The sequence below is a fragment of the Aotus nancymaae genome, unplaced genomic scaffold, assembly GCF_030222135.1.
Source record: "Aotus nancymaae isolate 86718 unplaced genomic scaffold, 86718_ANA_hifiasm-v0.15.2.pri h1tg000138l, whole genome shotgun sequence".
NCBI lineage: Eukaryota > Metazoa > Chordata > Mammalia > Primates > Aotidae > Aotus > Aotus nancymaae.
The window spans coordinates 2,432,461-2,450,985 of NW_026988553.1; the positions used below are offsets into that span (position 1 = coordinate 2,432,461).

Genomic DNA, 18,525 nt, shown 5'->3' on the forward strand with positions numbered 1-18,525 from the left:
GGCTTCTTGCTGCCTCCCCCGTGTCCAGCTATGGAGGAGCCCACGGCAGGCACTCGGCAAATGGTGGAGAGGGAAAGCAGGCGCTGGGAGCCAGAATGCCAGGCAGGATCGCAGGAGCAGGTTCTGGGCTGGCAAGCTCCCAGGCCTCCCCTCAGCAGGCCTGGTGCCTCTGGTAGTGGAAATGAGGGGTCCCCAGTAATGCCACATTCAGAGGGCATGGGGCTCCCACCTGTCCTAGAGGCTGATGAAATGCGGTAGAAGCAGGAAGCAGCTGGGAGCAGCCGGGGATGGAGTTCCCATGGGAATGAGAGGGGCACCTCCAGGAGGACGCCCACAGGGGCATGGGTGGTGGGGGCTTGGCCTAAGGACCAGGTCGCCAAGTGGAGCATGTCCCCGAGGTAGGCACTGGAGCACAGGTTACTTCACCCCTGCATGGACCTCCCACTTAGCTCAGGTGCAGACACTCAGCCTGGGGGCCCAGTTGCCCCCTGGTCCCCCAGCAATAGCCCCCTCTGCCTCCAGGGTGGGCCTGGAGCAGGAAGGGGGCTTGGCCTGGGGGCTGGGCTCTCTGGGCCGCTGTCACGCCGCCCCCTCCCCGTGCTGCATACCTTGCCCACAGCTGAGCAGCTGGGAGGCTATTTATAAAGGCGGGTGAGATCAGCGGCCGGCTGAGGCTATAAATTCACAGGCTGCGGCCGGGCCCCACAGGAGCAGCCGCCCAGGGCACCGGAGCTGCTGGCTGCGTGGCCGGGATGAGCGCCAGCACGGGCGGTGGTGGGGACAGTGGCGGCAGCAGCAGCAGCAGGTAGGGCTCGGCCCGGGCACCCAGGGCCACTGGCGTCTCTCACACTGACTGCCCACCCACCTCACCCACAGCTCACAGGCCTCCTGCGGGCCCGAGTCCTCGGGCTCTGAATCAGCCCTGGCCACACCAGCGCCTCAGATGCTGCAGGGGCTTCTGGGCTCCGATGACGAGGAACAGGAAGACCCCAAGGACTACTGCAAGGGTGAGGCTTGGCCTTGGACACACGCGGCCTGATGGCCACTGCAGGGACCCAGGGCAGCCCAGGCCCACATAGGCCAGACGGCTAGTGGGGCCAAGCTGTTTGGGGACCCAGGGGAGTGACCCAGGGGAGGACTCCCACCGTCCTGATCTATTGCCTCCCCTTGGCAGGTGGCTACTACCCTGTGAAGATCGGCGACCTGTTCAATGGGCGGTACCACGTGGTGCGCAAACTGGGCTGGGGCCACTTCTCTACCGTCTGGCTCTGCTGGGACATCCAGTGAGTGCCTCCTTCGCCTCCCGGGCCCAGCTGGCTGGGATCCTGTCCCTGGGCTTGGTTGGGGCCACCCCGATCCCCGCCGTGGCTCCTGCCAGGGCCGCCACAGCCTACAAGGGTCTCGGTATTGCAGGCGCAAGCGCTTTGTGGCCCTGAAAGTGGTGAAGAGTGCAGGGCATTACACGGAGACAGCTGTGGATGAGATCAAGCTCCTGAAATGTGTGAGGCGCCTCCCCTGCCCACTCCCAGCTCCTGGGGCCTGGCAATGTGGGTGCAGGGCCTGCCGGGGCTCTGCAGAGCAGGGCGGGGCTCCCCGAGGGGCAGCCTCCAGCTGGCTGGGCCAGAAGGGGAGGATCTGGAGGAATGGGTAAGGGACAGGAGGGGCTGGTGGCCTTTCTCCCAGCACGGCGCAGCTGGAGCAGGAGCGGGGGCTAGAACTGCTTCAGGGTACACCGAAGGGAGCTGCTGGAGAGGGGCAGGCCGGAACCATCTGTGGCCCCTTGGCTTCTACTCCAGGTCCGGGACAGCGACCCCAGTGACCCCAAGAGAGAGACCATCGTCCAGCTCATTGATGACTTCAGGATCTCAGGAGTCAATGGAGTCCGTATCCTTTGCAGGAAGAGCAAAGCAGTGTGGCAGCCAAGGGCCGGCGAACCGGGGTCGTCACTGCCAGAGCCTCAGTCTGCAGATCCGCACAATGGGCCTACAGCCCTTCCAGTACCTCGAGTCTCTAATGTGACCCTGCCCCTTTGGGTAATGGTGTTTATGTGGGGGTGGTGACAAGCTAGTGGACCCATGGACATTGCCTCTGTAGCACTGCCTTTCCTCTGGGGGATGCCAACAGGCCCTATGGCATGACTGGCATGGGACTGGGCTAGCCCGAGAGGCCTCTGTGCCTGCTCCTCTAGGATGACCACAAAAGGCATTATCCCAACTGGCATACCTGTTGAGAGTGACAGGGACACTATCAATGACACCAGCGTAATGGTGACCAGGACTGCCCAGGGCACATCCTGCCTCCTCACCTCTGCATGGCCCGAGCCTTGCTGTTCCCCCAGCTGTTGCCCGCTGGCCACCCTTCACTCCAGGCCCAGATGTGTGCATGGTGCTGGAGGTGCTGGGCCACCAGCTCCTCAAATGGATCATCAAGTCCAACTACCAGGGCCTGCCTGTGCCCTGTGTGAAGAGCATCGTGAGGCAGGTGAGTGCTGCCCACTGGGCTGCCCAGCCCGGCCTGGGCAGGAGCTGCTGGAGGCCAGGTGCGGCTCTCTGCAGGTGCTGCGCGGCCTGGACTACCTCCACACCAAGTGCAAGATCATCCACACGGACATCAAGCCCGAGAACATCCTGCTGTGTGTGGGGGACGCCTACGTCAGGCGCCTGGCAGCCGAGGCTACCGAGTGGCAGCAGGCAGGGGCGCCAGCCCCCTCCCGCTCCATAGGTACCAAGGGCCCGCATGGGGTGGGGTCACGGCCTCTGGGCCTGAGCCCCTGCCTGAGTCTCCAATCCTCCTGTCCCCCTGCTCCCCACCTGCACTCCCAGTCAGCACTGCCCCCCAGGAGGTCTTGGTAAGTTGGGGGGCCCCTCTCTCCCTTGCATCCTCTCCCATCTGAGCAAACCGAGGCCATCTCAGAGCTCGCCCCTGGGCCACACTGGCTCCACTACCCCACCTTCCCACACTCCCACAGTGGCACTCCCAAAAGGCTGGGTGGCTGGGCTGAGGGTGATACCCGGGGTGGGTCACGTGCCCCAAACTGCTCTTGGTGAAAGGACGCTGTCTTCCTTGAATGGCCACTTCTGGTTGCCTTAGCTGCGGCTGGGAGGGGACAGAGAGCACCCTGAGGTGGGCCGGCCAGGTCCTCCTACTCCTAATGGAGCTGTGGGGAGCTGCGCCACAGGTGGGGAGGCAGGGACAGTAGTGAGGAGGTGGCGCCACATTCTGGCATCCATGGGAGCCCTGGGGCCCGGAGGCCTCTTCCCTGGGGCGGGCAACAAGAACCCTGGGGTGACCCTGGCTCTGACGGCAGACGGGTAAGCTGTCCAAAAACAAGAGGAAGAAGATGAGGCGCAAACGAAAACAGCAGAAGCGGCTGCTGGAGGAGCGGCTGCGGGACCTGCAGAGGTTGGAGGCCATGGAGGCCGCGGCCCAGGCCGAGGGTGAGGGGCCACAGCGGGTGCCGGGCTGCGGAGCGCAGCGCAGGCTGCAGGGAATCCGGAATCCGCTCACCCTCCACCTCCATCTCTCTAGACTCCGGCTTGAGACTAGAGGGGGGCAGCGGCTCCACCTCCTCTTCGGGTTGCCACCCTGGTGGCGCCAGGGCAGGCCCCTCCCCAGCCTCCTCCTCCCCCGCCCCAGGGGGCGGCCGCAGCCTCAGCCCCGGCTCACAGACCTCAGGCTTCTCCGGCTCCCTTTTCTCTCCTGCCTCCTGCTCCATCCTCTCTGGCTCATCCAATCAGCGCGAGACTGGTGGACTCCTGTCGCCCAGCAGTAAGTTGGGTGGCAGGTGGTGGGCAGGCAGGGCTGGCAGGAGTGAAAGCGGCTCAGTCTCCCTGCTCTTCCTTCCCTAGCACCATTCGGTGCCTCAAACCTCCTGGTGAACCCCCTGGAGCCCCAAAATGCAGATAAAATCAAGATCAAGATTGCAGACCTGGGCAACGCCTGCTGGGTGGTACGAGCAAGCCTGGGAGAGCAGAGTGGGGGACCCTGGTCCAAGTGTGGAGGCACAGGCCCACTCTTGGGGAGCCCCGCCCTGGCCTGCAGTACACGTGAACCATCAGCTGGTTCGGCATCAATCCTGCCCAGTCAGTAGCACTGGGCCATGGCCAAGGGCAGAGGCCACTATGAAGGGGTCAGCCTCTGCCTCAGATCACCTGCCTTGTCCCTCTTGGGAGATCTGGGGACCCCGAGGCTCAGAGCAAGAGCCACCGAGCTGCTCGGGTGTGTGGATCGGGTGGGGTAGGGTCCGTGGGGGCAGCCGGCCTCAGCCCAGGGCTCCCACTGCCTCCAGCACAAGCACTTCACAGAGGACATCCAGACTCGGCAGTATCGGGCCGTAGAGGTGCTGATTGGTGCCGAGTATGGTCCCCCGGCGGACATCTGGAGCACGGCCTGCATGGTACGCCCGCCCGGACTGCCCTGTGCCCAGGGCCACCAGCCCACCGGCCAGCAGCCTCACCTCCTCCCCCTTCCAGGCCTTCGAGCTAGCAACTGGAGACTACCTGTTCGAGCCGCATTCTGGAGAAGACTACAGTCGCGATGAGGGTAGGGGATGTGGGCCCTGAGCTCAGTCTCCCGGCCTCCTGCCCGCCCCCAACCTCCTCTTCCTGCCCACAGACCACATCGCTCACATCGTGGAGCTTCTGGGGGACATCCCCCCTGCCTTCGCCCTCTCGGGCCGCTATTCCCGGGAGTTCTTCAACCGGAGAGGTGAGGGCCCAGGCAGGCTCAGGCCATGTAGCTGCAGGGAGGGTGGGACACGGGAACACTGCATCCCAGGAGCCGGGGCCTAAGCAGCAGGCAGGCGACGGGACAGAGACGGAGCCTGACGCCTGCGGCCTGCCTGCAGGAGAGTTGCGGCACATCCACAATCTGAGGCACTGGGGCCTGTACGAGGTGCTGATGGAGAAGTACGAGTGGCCCCTGGAGCAGGCTACGCAGTTCAGCGCCTTCCTGCTGCCCATGATGGAGTACCTCCCCGAAAAGCGGGCCAGCGCCGCCGACTGCCTCCAGCACCCCTGGCTCAACCCCTAGGCCAGCCAAGGCTCCGCCCCCAGCTCCCCAAGCCTAGAGGGAAAGCGGGACAGCTCCCGCACCCTGCTGGGCACCAGCTCCGCTCAACTGCAGGGCAGATGGACGCTGGACCAGGCCCGGCTCTCAGAGCGTGTTCTGCCTGAGACTCCCGGGAGGGCCTCAGAGGTGTGCGTGTTCCTTTCTTAATAAAGTGTGGACTGAACACCAGTGCCTGGAGTGAGGGAGGCCCACGCCAAGTCTAGGGACAAGCTGCTTTATTCTGCGCTCTGCCTACCAGGCTGGCTGGGGTGCTGGAGTGAGAAGGGGATCTGAGGAGCAAACCGAGAAGGTTCCAGGGCCAGCCTAGGCCTCCACAGCCCGGCCGTTGACAACACGGATGTGGCGGATGATGTCCTGGATGGCCTCAGATGTTGTGCCCTGGCCCCCAATGTCTGGAGTGTGCATCTGTAGGAGACAGGCAGGCTCGGCACACGCCAGACCCTGTCACCCCTGCCACTGGCGGCCCGGGGCTACCTGCTATCTCCTGTGGCTTGTGGAGGCTGGGACTGCCACTAGGAGGGCAGTGGAACCAGCTAAGGCCCAGAGGCCCTCCCAGACCCAGTGCCACCCTCCCCTGAGGACAGTGGTCAGTGTGAGACGTGGGCTACAGGAGGCTGGCAGGGACAGCAGGGCAGGGGGCGAGGGGAGCCTCACATTCTCATTGTCCATGGACGCCAGGACAGCCTTACGGATGGAGGTGGCGTAGGAGTGCAGCCTAGAGGATGGGACAGCCAGCCTTCAGTCCCTGGGGCCCAGAGGGCTGGCCGGGGGCACGGGGGGCACCGGGAGCCACTCACTTGAGGTGGTCCAGCATCATGCAGCTGGCCAGCAGGGTGGCCGTGGGGTTGGCGATGTTCTTGTTGGCGATACTCTTGCCCGTGTTCCTCGTAGCCTGGAAGAGGCAGGATGGAGAGTGGGTGGAGGGTGCAAGGATGTGGGGTGGCGACCACTCCTGTGGCTACTCCACAGGGACAGAGCCCATCAGTGGGTGCGAGGGGCTGGGGTGGGTGTGAGGACAGACAGCTCATGTGGGGTGGTGAAAATGCTCTGGGATGACAGGGTGGTGATGCTGAATCATGCACTTTGAACGGACCACCCGGGTGGGGCGAGAGCGCGCCTCCGTGAGTCTGCGGATGAGTCTGCGGACAGGAGAACGGCGCCGCCGCCGGCACTCACCGTTTCGAACACCGCATACACATGGCCGTAGTTGGCCCCAGCCACAAGGCCTGGGCCTCCGACCAGTCCCGCGCAGACGTTGTTGACAATGTTGCCATAGAGATTGGGCATCACCATGACATCAAACTGCTGGGGCCGGGACACCAGCTGCAGGTCAAGGAGGGGGCTGGCTGAGGGGCAGATTCGGGAGCACAGGTGCAAGAAGCCCGGGGCACCCAGGGAAGGGACGGCACTGGGCGGGCTAGTACCTGCATGGTGGTGTTGTCCACAATCATGTTCTCAAAGGTGATCTGGGGGTAGCCAGCTGCCACTTCCCTGCAGCACTGCAGGAAGAGCCCGTCGCCCAGTTTCCTGGTGGGCGGTTAGGAACAGGACACCAGTTCGGCCGTCGCAACAGTCAGCCGCAGGGCAGGGGTGTGCAGAGGGCCCCGAACGCTGGGGTCTGACTTCTCACCTGTCCCTCACCAGCAAAACGGACATAATCCCACTCCACTTCCCCTAACTGTCGGCTCTGGTGAGGCCTTGGGGACAACGGGGCACACGCCTGGGGTGGCCCCTCGGTGGGTGGCTGGGCTTTAGGACCACAGATCCCTGAGAGCAGGCCCAAGCAGACCAGAGCAGTCGGGGGACAGGGGACATACATGATGTTGGCCTTGTGCACAGCCGTCACTTTCTTACGCCCGCTCTCCTGCGCCAACTTGAAGGCATACTCGGCAATGCGCAGGGACTTGGCCTTGGTGATGATCTTCAGGCTCTCCACCACTCCTGCCACACTCTGAGGAGAGGACGAGGAGAAGAGAACCATGTCCTGCTGGAGAGCAGCGACGGCCAAACGAGCTGCTGCGACAGGGCCCCAGTAGGAAGCAGCCCTGTCTGCGTATTTCCGGCTTCTCCCTCGGGGATGGCCCCTGCCCTCTGAAGGTAGGCCTGTCCCTTGGCCCAGTGGGGCTCGCCCTCAGCCCCCGTGCACACCTCATGCTCCAGGCTGCTGTACTCGCCCTCCGTGTTCTCCCGGACAATGAGAATGTCTATGTCCTTGTGCCGGGTCACCACGCCTGGCAGGCTCTTACAGTGGATGACGTTGGCATAGAGGTCCAGGCTGGTGCTGGGAGGGGACAGAGAAAGAGGCTGCTAGGCCTGACAGGCGGCTGACTGGAGCCAGACTCCACCGGCACGCCCCTCAGCCCCGCCGAGCCCCGGCCCGTGCAGCTGGCCCTCACCGGAGGATGTTGTTTCGGGACTTGTGGGACGGAGGCAGGTTATGGTTCGTTTCAATGTTGCCTACAGAACACAACACAGGCTTAGCGGGACTGCCCACCCCCGCCCCACCTCAGCGGGGCAGCTGAAGGTTGCCGGCATCAGAAGACGACTCGGAGAGCAAAAATACTTCATGGAACACGAGAATGCAACTTCCAGCCTAAGCCCCATGGGGCTGCATGCTCAGGGATCTCCGGCACCTGGCACGCAGCAGGCGCTCCATGAATAGCCACTGAACAAAGGAATGAACAAGTAAACAAATGAAGAAAGGCTGGCAACCAGCCAGGCAGCCATGCCATTCCCCGCCCGGGTCTGGAGCAGCAGAAAGTGACCACTCTTTACTACTAACAGGCTGGCTGGCCAGGCTGGAGCTAGCAAGGTGACCTTGGTGGGGCTACTGCCAGGCCCCGCATCAAGGTGCCACACTCAGGGGCAGGCAGTGGCTGCCTGGAGGAGGCCACGGATTGGCCGGGCTCTGCCCTACAACCCAGGACACCTGGAGGAAGGGAAGCAGGGGCCAGTGGCCACTGGAGACAGCAGTCAGAGGGCGCCCAGCAGAGGCCACCTGCCCGTGAGCGGCACCCTGCCCAGCTCGCTCTACTCAGAGCACAGGGGTCCCCTGTGGCTGGCATGAAGGCCCTTCTACTTGACTGCCAGGGCCTGGGACTCCCCCTGGGTTCATCTTTGCTCACACCTTCCTCATATAGCACAGGTGATGGGCTGAGTGTGCAGAGTGATGGAGGCAGTTTAAGGACCTCAAGCCAAGCAGGGCAACCCGGGAGGGCTCCGAGAATCCCTGCCTGGGCTGTGCCAGTCACCACTGGGCTGGCTGCAGCTCAGGCGCCAGGCAGAGGGTCAGAGCTACATCCCTGTGACTCCTGGTTTGTGAAGAAAGACACTGAGGGTCAAAGCTGACCCCAGCAGAGGGGTGAGAAAGGACTGCCTCAGGAGGGAAAGAGGGGTGGGAGGGAGCCATCACTGGTCAGGCGCACATACAGCTGCTCCCACCTGAACCCCAGCATCGTAGCGCAAACAGGCCCGAGGAGGCATCCGTCCAGCCTCCAAGCACAAGGGTGCTCTGGAGCCAGACAAGCCCTGAAATCAGAGCCTCGGGGCCACACCAGAGTCAGCTCAAGGAGAGGTAAAAGAAATCACGCCTAGGTTCCCATCCTAGCCCCTGGCCCTGGAGCTCACCCTTCAGGGCCACACGGTTCCGGCGGATGGCCATGATAGCATTGCGAATGTCCTCTTCATCAGCATTGGAACTCACGTGCACCTCTTCAAAGTCCACCGGTACACATGCGTGCCTGAGGCAGAGCAGGGTCAGGGAGGCTGGCCCAGGCCTTCCCCGCACCTCCTCCAGGAAGCCTGCCCTGGCTACCTCTTCCCTGTTGCTACCTGTCCTGACCTGGCTCTGATTGAGAGAGGACTGGGCCCACCTTCACCGACTGATGCACGCTGCGGCAGGACTGGCGCCACCTTCCCTGAGCCCAGGCCAGCCTGGCGGGATCACAGGCACTGTGACACAAGGCCTGGGCTTACAGGCCATCCTGCCACGGCCTCACCAGATGCTTCTGGGTGCAATGCCCCTCTCGGCATAAAGTCCTCAGGGCCCCCTGGCTGGGGACAAGGCAGGGCCCAGGCGCTCCATACCTGAAAACAGACTTCACGTGCAGCATGAGCTCCGGCCCAATGCCATCGCCTGGGATCATGGTCACCGTATGCCGCCCGCCATACTTAGCTGATGGAGGCTGCGAGAGGCAGAGGGTGAAGGCGGGGACCCCACATGCCCCCAGTCTGGCCCCCATGGACTCTAGCCAGTTCCCTTCTTCCCATGGGCACTGACCCCACAGGCCGCCCCATGGCAAGGTGCCAACGTGGGGCAGCCCCATCCCAGACAGGGCTGCTCATCCGGGGCTTCTGGGTCAGCAGCAGCCCACCTATGCCTGGAATTTAGTCAACCCCAAAGCAACTGAGAGCCCCCAAACCTGACAGGCAGAGAAGAAGGATACTCACAATCGTTTGTTGCTAGAAGGGGAGGAGAAAGAAGACACTATCAGCCAAGGTTGCCAGAGCATCTCAGGGGCAAGGACACAGGCCATACGCACACATGCACACTCACGGCCACACGGAGACGGACATACGCGTGGGCACGGGCAGATACTTACTGAGGAGATGCTCCTCGAGGGGGCCTCATAGGCGCCTAGAACCTGGTAGAGAGACCCAAATGCCAGCGGTTGGTTTGATGTCCAGCCCAGAAAGCCAATTTGGAAGGAAAAAGGGACCGTCCCCACTGTGCCCAGGCAAGCCCCCTGTCTGTGCAGCATGGCCCACTGCCAGGGGAGCAACACACAATGAGTTCTGAAGCCTCGGCCTTCAGGGCTGGCCCGCTGGAACACCTGGAAAGCGGAAGTTGCTCCAGCCTCCTGCTTCCTTCAGCTCTTCGGTCAATTTCTTTTTTTTTTTTTTTTGAGATGGAGTCTTGCTCTGTCGCCCAGGCTGGAGTACAACGGTGAGGTCTTGGCTCACCACAACCTCCGCCTCCTGGGTTCAAGTGATTCTCCTGCCTCAGCCTCCCGAATAGCTGGGATTACAGGCATGAACCACCACGCCCGGCTGATTTTGTATTTTTAGTAGAGACGGGGTTTCTCCATGTTGGTCAGGCTGGTCTTGAACTCCTGACCTCAGGTGATCCGCCCGCCTCAGCCTCCCAAAGTGCTGGGATTACAGGCGTGAGCCACCACGCCCGGCCATTCTTCGATCAATTTCTTAGAAGACATGTCTCTGGCCTCCCTCCTTTTTTTCGTTGTTTCTGATGATTTTTTTGGCCAGTTAGTCCTGCTCAGTGATGTTTGTAATGTGCAAAAATGGGCACCACAGATCCAAGACAACAACAATCACACCATCACTTCGCTCATCACTTTTCCTTATTACAAAAGTGGTGTGTGGTTGCCACAGAAAGAGCAGAACAAGGAGATAAGAAGGTAGCACCCAGCCTCCAGCCTCCCTGAGACAAGCACTGTCGGCCCCCTGGGGAATGGCCCTTCAGAGTTAGAAACAGAAAACAAACATGTAGGGACATCCAGCCACTTCTGGAAGGTTGATAACAGACACCCAACTCTAGGGAGGGCGTCGGAAAGGACCACTGGCTGCCAAATGTCCCCAACCCCCTGCCTAGAAGCCTGACAGCTTCAGAGCCAAAGCTGCCTGAGCCAAATGTGCCAGGTGCCAAGTGAGCTGCTGTCCTGGAAGAAGCCCAGGCCCCAGGTCCCACCGCAGGAGAAGCTTCCCTCCCCACTGTGCCCCACCTAGGAACACACCTGAGGTCTTCCCTGTGACTTGCAGAGGTCCTGCCACTTGACCACCAGCCAGCAGCAAAGTGTTCCAGCCAATGGCAGAGGCCTCACAGCCATTGGCCAAAGAGCTACGCCTTTCTACTAGAAATCCAGAAGGCTGGGGTGGAGTCTGACCTCTCCCTGTGTGTCTACCTGGCTGGCATTTGCAAGGGTGCTGGTGTGCCACTCACCAGTCCATGCCAGGGGCCAGGAGAGGGTCACCACAAGGACCAGAGCCCCGAGGGCAGCTCAGCTGACCTGTGTGGCACCTGGATCTGTAGCCACGGGCACAGTCGAGACTTTGGTCTTCTCTCTAGCACTTATGAACATCTGGAATCATCTTATTTGTGGGCTCTTATAAGTATACAGGAGGCAGCTTCCATGGACCTCCATAGAAGCTTTCCCTGATGTCCTAAGGCTGCTGAGCTGGGTTCCTAAGGCCCTACCCACCCCTTTCCCTAGGTTATCACTGGACCGCTCCCTCTTCAACCCCTGAGCCCGAGAGGAGGGGTCGAGTCAGTTTGGTCCAATACTGTCACCCCAGGACCCAGCACAGTGGCCCAGAGTTGGGACATAAGGAACATTTCCTGAGTGAACAAGCACATCAGAAAATGAAGAAAGAAATGGAGAGTAGGGAGACGTCACTCCAAATCCACCATCCACTCTTCTTGAGGTGGCTTCATGGCCTCATCTGAAATTCACAGAACAGAGACACCCACTTTCCACGACTGTTGGAAAGATTAGGCGAGAGGAAGTGTGTGAGCTGCTCACAGTAGCTAGTGCTACAGTATGCCTGCCCCTTCACTCCACTGGCCCCTCAGGTCAGAGTTCAAGGCTGGTGTCCCTGGAGGGTCACGGGATGGACCCCTGCAGCTCCCAGCTGTAGTTCCTCCTGGGCTTCAGCTGTGGCAGTGAGCCAGGCTCCTGAGGGCATGAACCTCCTGCACAGATGGCAACATCACCACCAGGGCTGAACTTCTCCCGCACCCGGTCCCTGCACCAGGTATTCCTTTGGGCTTTGGCAAAGGACCCAGAAAGTACTCCAGATGGACTTCCCTGACCTGACTGTACAGATGCAGGCACCTTCCTTCAGCAGGTCGCAAAGGCTCTGCCTTGTGCCCCGGCTTCCCTGTGAAGCCACCAAAGGAGCCAGGTGTGAGGCAGGATGAATACGCACACGCCTCCAGCTCTCCCATCACCCTTTCATAGTTCCACGGAAACAAAGGGCGGCCACACCCCATATCTCATGCTTGCTGACATTTCTCTTTGGCACATTTCTGTTGGACCATGTGCCAATGGTGGCTGTGTGTTGTCCCAAGGCATCCGAATCACTGGGATCTAAGACCTGGGGTTCCTCTCTAGGGGTTCTCATGCCCAGGATAGTCAGTCTCAGGGCATGGCACTGACCAGCTACCGACTGTTCACTGCCCCCCACTCCCACCCCAACGCACACACACACAGGGGAGGTCAGGGAGGAGGCATATGTCTTCACCGAGAGCCTACAGGCACCTAGCTGCTGGAGCCACCAGAGCCTCCGGAAAGCCACGACATACTGCCGTCCTTTCAGCAGCAAGGTGGGAGAAATCAGCAACGTCAAAAGAATTTCATTAGGCATAAGCAGTCTCCCCCAGAGGTCAGAGGGAGAAAACACAGCAAGTAGAGGTGTCCCTGGGGAATGGCAGCAAAGTCACGGAGTTCTGGTAGGTGAGAGTTGACAGGATCCTTTGACAATGTGAAATCCCCTCCCCTCTGGGTCCCAAAGAGGAAACTGGAACCCAAAGAGAAGAGGAACTGGCGTAAGGCCACGCAATGGGTCAGTGGGGGAGTATGGCCTAGAGGTCAAGCTTCTTACCCATCAGGGCCAGTGCTGGATAGCAGCTGCTTCAGATGGTTTCCAGCCCCGCTAGGACCTAAATTAACCTCATCTTAAATATGTGTAAGGAAAGAGGACTCGGACCCGAATACGCAAGACCGCAGACGGTGAAGAGCAGAAGCAAAACCCCCGCGGCCTCAGAAACCCTAGCTCCCTTCCATTCCAGGCGTCTCGGGGGAAAGGCATCCGGGGCTCTAAGACTGGGAGAATGGCCGATGACTGGCAAAGTCCGATTCTTTTGCCACCGTGACAGGTAGCAAAGCGGTCCGCGAGAGGGGAACCCGGGGAGAAATTGAGTCCCACAACCGGATTCCCGAAGCGGTTTGAGAAGGGCGGGCCCGAATATGTGACGCCTGAGAAGGACTCCTTCAAATACACTAAGGAGGTGACACCCGGCCGCTATGGCCCACTCTCCCCCGCCTGTACGGAGCCCCCCGCCAGCCGTGCGGACACCTTGGGGGAGCCGGCCCAGGGCCAACGTCGGCCAATCCGCTCAGTGACAGCAGAGGCGGCCAATCAACCCCGCAGCACAGCCCTCTCCCCGCCCCTGATGGGGCCCACAGCCAATCGGACTCGACTGCTTCGGGAACGGCTACCGCACCGCTCCCCCGCGAGCGCTGCGCGGTCCCTCGGCCCTTTCCCTGCTCACCTCCCAGGGACGGCAGAGAAGGGCTGGCCTGAGCACTGCCTTCGCAGTGCCAGCAGCGGCCGTCGCTACCTTCAGCGCCATGACGGAAAGTGACAACCTCCGCACGTCCTGACAGGCAGACACCGTTCTCGCGAGAATTCAACGGTGTGCAAAGTCTGGGGGCAGGCGCGGGCCCGGTACTGCGCACGCGCGCGGCCGCACCGATTCTCACGCCCCCTTGCGGTGCCTAGAGCGCCGCTGCCGCCATGTTGCGGGGGGATCGTGACCAGCTAGGCCCCTGGCTCGGGAAGGGGCCACGTCAGTGCTGCCAGCGACGTCACAGTGCCGGCCCGGCCCTTCGGTGCATGATTGGCTGCCGCTGCCACTTACGCGTCGCGCTTCCTTGTCTGCCCCTCGGGTTCATGGGAGCTCTTTCTCTTTTCCTCTAGGCAGAGAAGAGGTGATGGCGGCGACGACATCTCTCGGCGCCCTGGCGCTGCTTCTGCTGTCCGGCCTCTCCCGCTGCTCAGGTAGCAGCCTGGCAGGGGCTTCTTTGTGGCGAGCCTCTGACCCACGGCAGGTGGTCTTGAGGGGAGGAGGGATACGGGGTCTGATCTTTCGGGATCCGTCGCTGCGGGCCGGGCCTTCCTCTGAGAGGCAGGTGGCCTTGGGCGCCGGGGACCAAAGCACCTCACGCACGTTTACCGGCATCCAGGCTTTTCCTTGTCTGCTCAGATGAAGAGGAGTCCCGGAGCCTCCGCGGTGCGCCCGGCCCCCAGCTTCGGCACGGAACGTGACAAATGTCCCCGCTCCCGCTCCCTCTCTCTGCGGGTTCGGACAGGAGCAAAGCTCTGTAGTGCTGAGCAGATCGCGGCCAAAAACGGGGCTGGAGGAGCCACATAAGCCAGGAAGAGACCTCAGTGAGGAGAGGGAGCAAGAGTGGGGCGAGTTAGATGGGGAGCCGAAGGGGTGCGCAGGGCCTTGAGTGCCAGGCCGAAGACCGGCTTTTCCGGAGGACCCTGCCTTACTCTTACCAGAGCAGAGACAGAGGTCCCGTCGATTTGCGATCGTGAGGAGCTGAGCTGTGAGCTCCAGTGTTTAGGAGTGGCTGCAGCAGCCAGCCTCGGGCCTGGGAGCCTGGACTGGACAGGCTGCTTTCTGCATGTTCCCTTTTCCGTCCTCTTTCAGGCCAGCAGCCTTGCTACCTGGAACATTTTGCCAGCCTGACTGGCCTCCCTGCCCTCACCCTCATCGTCTGCCCCTGAGGAATTCCCTGAGCTGTAGCCAGGGACGTATCCAGAGGACAGGGCTGGCCATAAAACCCTTTCAGGGCTCCCATGCGCCACAGGAAGCGGGCCTGACTGAGGCAGGACACAGAAGTGCTGGCGGGACCTGGCCCCGGAGAACTGTCTGTTCCCAGGGATCTTATCTTCCTCCTGCGGTCCAGACCCAGAGCCTTCTCTGACATCCTCTGCTGAAGCCAGCATTCTGCCAGGGCACCACATTGAGACAGCGGGTGGCTGAGAACAGTCCCACTTTGGAAAGCCTTTGCTTCACACTCTCTGACCTAGGCAGCAGCCTTCCTTTCCCGTGGGCCTCTGTGGTTATGGAGAAGGCTAAGGCAGGGTCCTTTCTCTCACAGCTGACAAGCTGTGCTTCTGGAACCAGAGCCTGTTCCGTTTTCTTCCTCAGGAAACGCTGGGGTCAGTCTTGACCTTCTGTCAACTGGCCAGGGGCAGAGACCCTTTCCCTCATCTTGAAAGCCCCCATGCACTGCCTGCCTGCAGCCCCTACCCCTGATGTCTCTGCTGAGGATGCGTTCAGTACTCATCCAGGCTGTTTGTGGCTCTGAATTGAGGCTGGCCTAGCCCCCAGGCCTCTGTGTCATAGGTCCAAGCATTAGCATGAATTGTCCGGTGAATCCAGCCCCCACCTGCCCCCAGCACACATGTGTTTGTGCTTCCTGCACACCTTCAGAAACCCGCCTTGCCTCTCCCCAGCCTGCCTTCATAGTCATCCCACCTCTCTTGGCACTTCATTTGTTACTGAGCACTTGGTTCAGTCTCTCATCCCACCTGGAAGGGGCAGGAGGATCCCGTGGGTCCCCAGCTGAGCTGAGCTGTGAGACAGGGCCGGGCCAGCCTTCTGCCTCAGCCTGGCACACTCGAGCTGGCCTTCCCCAGGTATCTCTCCCTCTTCCCCGCAGCCGAGGCCTGCATGGAGCCCCAGATCACCCCTTCCTACTACACCACTTCCGATGCCGTCATTTCCACCGAGACTGTCTTCATCGTGGAGATCTCCCTGACGTGCAAGAACAGGGTCCAGGTGAGACAGTGGGGGTTCAGCCAGGAGGGCAGGTTGGGGTGTTCCTCACTGGCAGTTGACACGGGGACCCGTGTCGACAGAAGAAGAATAAGGATTCCAACTCTTGGGGTGCTGGAGAGATCGGGAGACAGCGATGCAAGATCCTAGCCAGTGTGGCCAGGTCACCCTCCTCACCTGCTTTGTGTGCGGTGCCTACATGAGGTAATGCTGGGCTCACACCCCGCTGTTTCCTGAAAGTGTCTGGACCGGGGAAAAGGGCCGGGGTCCGCCCGCCCTGGTTGCCGTTGGCCAGTTTGTCTGTGTGGGTGTTTTGTTTTGGTTTTTATTTTTCCTTTGTTTTTTTTCTGAGACAGGGTCTCACTCTGTTGCCCAGGCTGGAGTGCAGTGGCGCCATCTTGGTTCACTGCAGCCTCCGCCTTCTGGATTCAAGCACTTCTCCCCTCAGCTCCCAAGTAGCTGGGATTACAGGTGCTCACCACCAAGCCCAGCTAATTTTTGTATTTTTTGGTAGAGATGGGGTTCGAGGGTTGTAACTTCAAGATTGAGGAGCCTTGGCCTTGGCCTCTGACCTGCGTTCCCATAAGTCCAAAGAAGAAAATTGGGCCTTTTTTGGGTACAGACCTCTTAGAGTAAAACACCCCTTGGCCAGCCCACTGGGCACCCCTGACCCCAGCACCTCCCTTGCAGACTCAGGGAAATCGCTTGGACATTTTCATCACCCTACCCCTGCCCACAGTCTTGTTAGGCCGGCCCATGGGGGGCCCTGTGCCCCACGGGAAGGCTGATGCAGAGGGCCAGGCACGGGATTGGTGAGTGTTCCCTGGTACCTCCTGCCAGGGACCTGCAGGCCATGTGAGCAGCCCACAGGGCTCCTCTGCCTACACACCCAGAGAGGGCAGAAGGTGACTCTGCCTTTGTTCCCTCACCCAGAACATGGCTCTCTATGCTGACGTCAGTGGAAAACAATTTCCTGTCACCCGGGGCCAGGACGTGGGACGTTATCAGGTGAGGGGCCAAGGGTGCCCTTGCTGGGGGCATTCCCTGCTCCTGGGTATAACCCGAAGCCCTGTGGGTGGCTGGTCAAGTAGGGCCAGGGGCCATGGGTTCGGGCTGCTGGAGAGCTGCGCTGTCGGCACTGGGAGGCAGGGCGCCCCCCGTGTCCACTCTGCCCACGCCCTGCACAACACACCCAACCCAGGTGTCCTGGAGCCTGGACCACAAGAGCGCCCATGCGGGCACCTATGAGGTCAGATTCTTTGACGAGGAGTCCTACAGCCTCCTCAGGAAGGTGAGGACGCCTGCAACGCACTGTACTGTCCTTTCCCTGGGGAGCAGGATGGGCTGGGGGAGGAGGTGTTGGCAGCGAGCCCGAGCCAGGTGGCCCTTCTGTGCTCCTGTCCCTTCTCTTCCTCAGTGTCTCTCACCCATTTCTCTCCTTTCCTTTTCCGGGGCTCGGACTGGTGTTCCTGCCTGTCTTTCCTCTCCCCACCCCACCGTGGCTGCACGCTGGGCAGCCCTGAGCGCAGCGCCTCCCTTGCAGGCTCAGAGGAATAACGAGGACGTTTCCATCATCTCGCCCCTATTCACAGTCAGTGTGGACCATCGGGTAAGTGGTCTGCTCCCTCCTCCTTTTGGGGGGCGTTGGGCTGAGTGAATGTTATCCTGGTCTGCTCGCCCATCCCCCTCTGAGCTGACTTGTGATCTCCTTTCTTTCAGGGCACCTGGAACGGGCCCTGGGTGTCCACCGAGGTGCTGGCCGCAGCGATCGGCCTGGTGATCTACTACCTGGCCCTCAGTGCGAAGACCCACATCCAGGCCTGAGGGCGGCACCCCAGCCCTGCCCTTGCGTCCTTCAATAAACATCACAGGGACCTGGGGCTGCTGGCTTGCATTGCTGTGCCTTCCCCGCACCAGGAGAGCTGAGGGCTGGTGTCCCCTTGTCTGCCTGGTTGGTGGAGGTAGCGGGCGGGAAAGGGGCGGGCTTTGGTCTGGAACTCCCCTCCCTCCTCCCAGTGAAGTCTCCTGTCTGGTCCCCACAGAGCCCTGTGTCCACCTTCCTGCGTCTCTCCTGGTTCAGGGGTGAGGGCAGCAGGCTTGGCCGACCCCTCCCCAGGCGGCCCCACAGGCTTCACGTGGAGACACAGCCAGCCTAGTCTCCACACAGCTCCTGTGCTGGGAGCTTCAGGCCTGATCTGCACACTGAGGGCTTTCCCTACACTGCTCTCAGGCATGCCAAGCGCCCCCACCCTGCCCACGCAGCGTGCAGCTGTCCAGGCCCGGCCCCTCCACGCTCCGTGACCTGACCACACCACCTTGCTTTCAGTGTGCTTGGCCTTCGTGGGATGTTGAGAAAACACACACCCATGGCCAGGCGTGGTGGTGCACGCCTGTAATCCCCACGCTTTGGGAGGCTGAGGTGGAAGGATCACCTGACGTCAGGAGTCAGACCAACCTGGGCAACATGGCGAGACCACGTCTCTACAAAAAACACAGAAGTTAGCTGGGCGTGGTGGCATGCGCCGGTCCCATGGGAGAGGATGCAGCGAGCCATGATCACACCACTGTACTCCAGCCTGGGTGACAGAGTGAGACCTTGTCTCAACAAAAAAACAGCGACACCTGTGAAGAGCACACCACTTCCTCCTAGAGACCTCTCTCCCAAGAGCACCCATGCTCTCAGGACGCCGGGCAGGCATCGCAGCCTGGCGTTCCACCTGCAGCTCACCCTGCAGCTCTGTCTCCCATCAGCCTGTTTGCAGCTTGGCACATGGTGGCTCCTGGCCAGCTAATGGCATTCCTTAGGGGCACTGAGGGCCCATGAGGCAGGGAGGGTCCTGGGGTCCAAAGGGATTGGGTGCAAA

At 61.3% G+C, this 18,525-nt stretch overlaps 3 protein-coding genes across 5 annotated transcripts; 2 read left to right on the forward strand and 1 right to left on the reverse strand.

Moving 5' to 3' along the window:
* Positions 1-706: 706 nt before the first annotated feature.
* SRPK3 (SRSF protein kinase 3) lies at positions 707-5,234 on the forward strand. Of its 2 annotated transcripts, none has more exons than XM_012437872.2 (15): positions 707-805; positions 877-1,007; positions 1,175-1,283; positions 1,414-1,501; positions 1,797-1,884; positions 2,375-2,481; positions 2,556-2,721; positions 2,823-2,848; positions 3,308-3,437; positions 3,529-3,768; positions 3,849-3,949; positions 4,289-4,396; positions 4,473-4,542; positions 4,615-4,707; positions 4,847-5,234. In XM_012437872.2, the coding sequence occupies exons 1-15, from the start codon at positions 753-755 to the stop codon at positions 5,029-5,031; spliced, it is 1,695 nt and encodes a 564-aa protein (XP_012293295.1). In that variant the 5' UTR covers positions 707-752; the 3' UTR covers positions 5,032-5,234. The 2 variants fall into 2 exon arrangements, with proteins under 2 accessions (XP_012293295.1, XP_012293296.1); XM_012437873.3 differs by having other exon boundaries at positions 781-805; positions 884-1,007.
* Positions 5,235-5,268: 34 nt separating this feature from the next.
* IDH3G (isocitrate dehydrogenase (NAD(+)) 3 non-catalytic subunit gamma) lies at positions 5,269-13,512 on the reverse strand. 2 transcript variants are annotated; one of them, XM_012437874.2, is made up of 13 exons: positions 13,361-13,512; positions 9,672-9,713; positions 9,520-9,531; positions 9,157-9,254; positions 8,698-8,810; positions 7,467-7,527; positions 7,219-7,351; positions 6,888-7,021; positions 6,495-6,597; positions 6,247-6,393; positions 5,868-5,962; positions 5,725-5,785; positions 5,269-5,475 (listed from the first exon to the last, which is right to left on the reverse strand). In XM_012437874.2, exons 1-13 carry the CDS (start codon positions 13,439-13,441, stop codon positions 5,374-5,376), a joined length of 1,182 nt encoding a protein of 393 aa, XP_012293297.1. In that variant the 5' UTR covers positions 13,442-13,512; the 3' UTR covers positions 5,269-5,373. The 2 variants fall into 2 exon arrangements, with proteins under 2 accessions (XP_012293297.1, XP_064227593.1); XM_064371523.1 differs by lacking the exons at positions 9,520-9,531; positions 9,672-9,713; positions 13,361-13,512 and having other exon boundaries at positions 9,157-9,398.
* Positions 13,513-13,739: 227 nt separating this feature from the next.
* SSR4 (signal sequence receptor subunit 4) lies at positions 13,740-17,541 on the forward strand. Its single transcript, XM_012437875.2, has 6 exons — positions 13,740-13,869; positions 15,546-15,664; positions 16,595-16,669; positions 16,863-16,952; positions 17,205-17,270; positions 17,381-17,541. The coding sequence occupies exons 1-6, from the start codon at positions 13,803-13,805 to the stop codon at positions 17,483-17,485; spliced, it is 522 nt and encodes a 173-aa protein (XP_012293298.1). The 5' UTR covers positions 13,740-13,802; the 3' UTR covers positions 17,486-17,541.
* Positions 17,542-18,525: the final 984 nt, after the last annotated feature.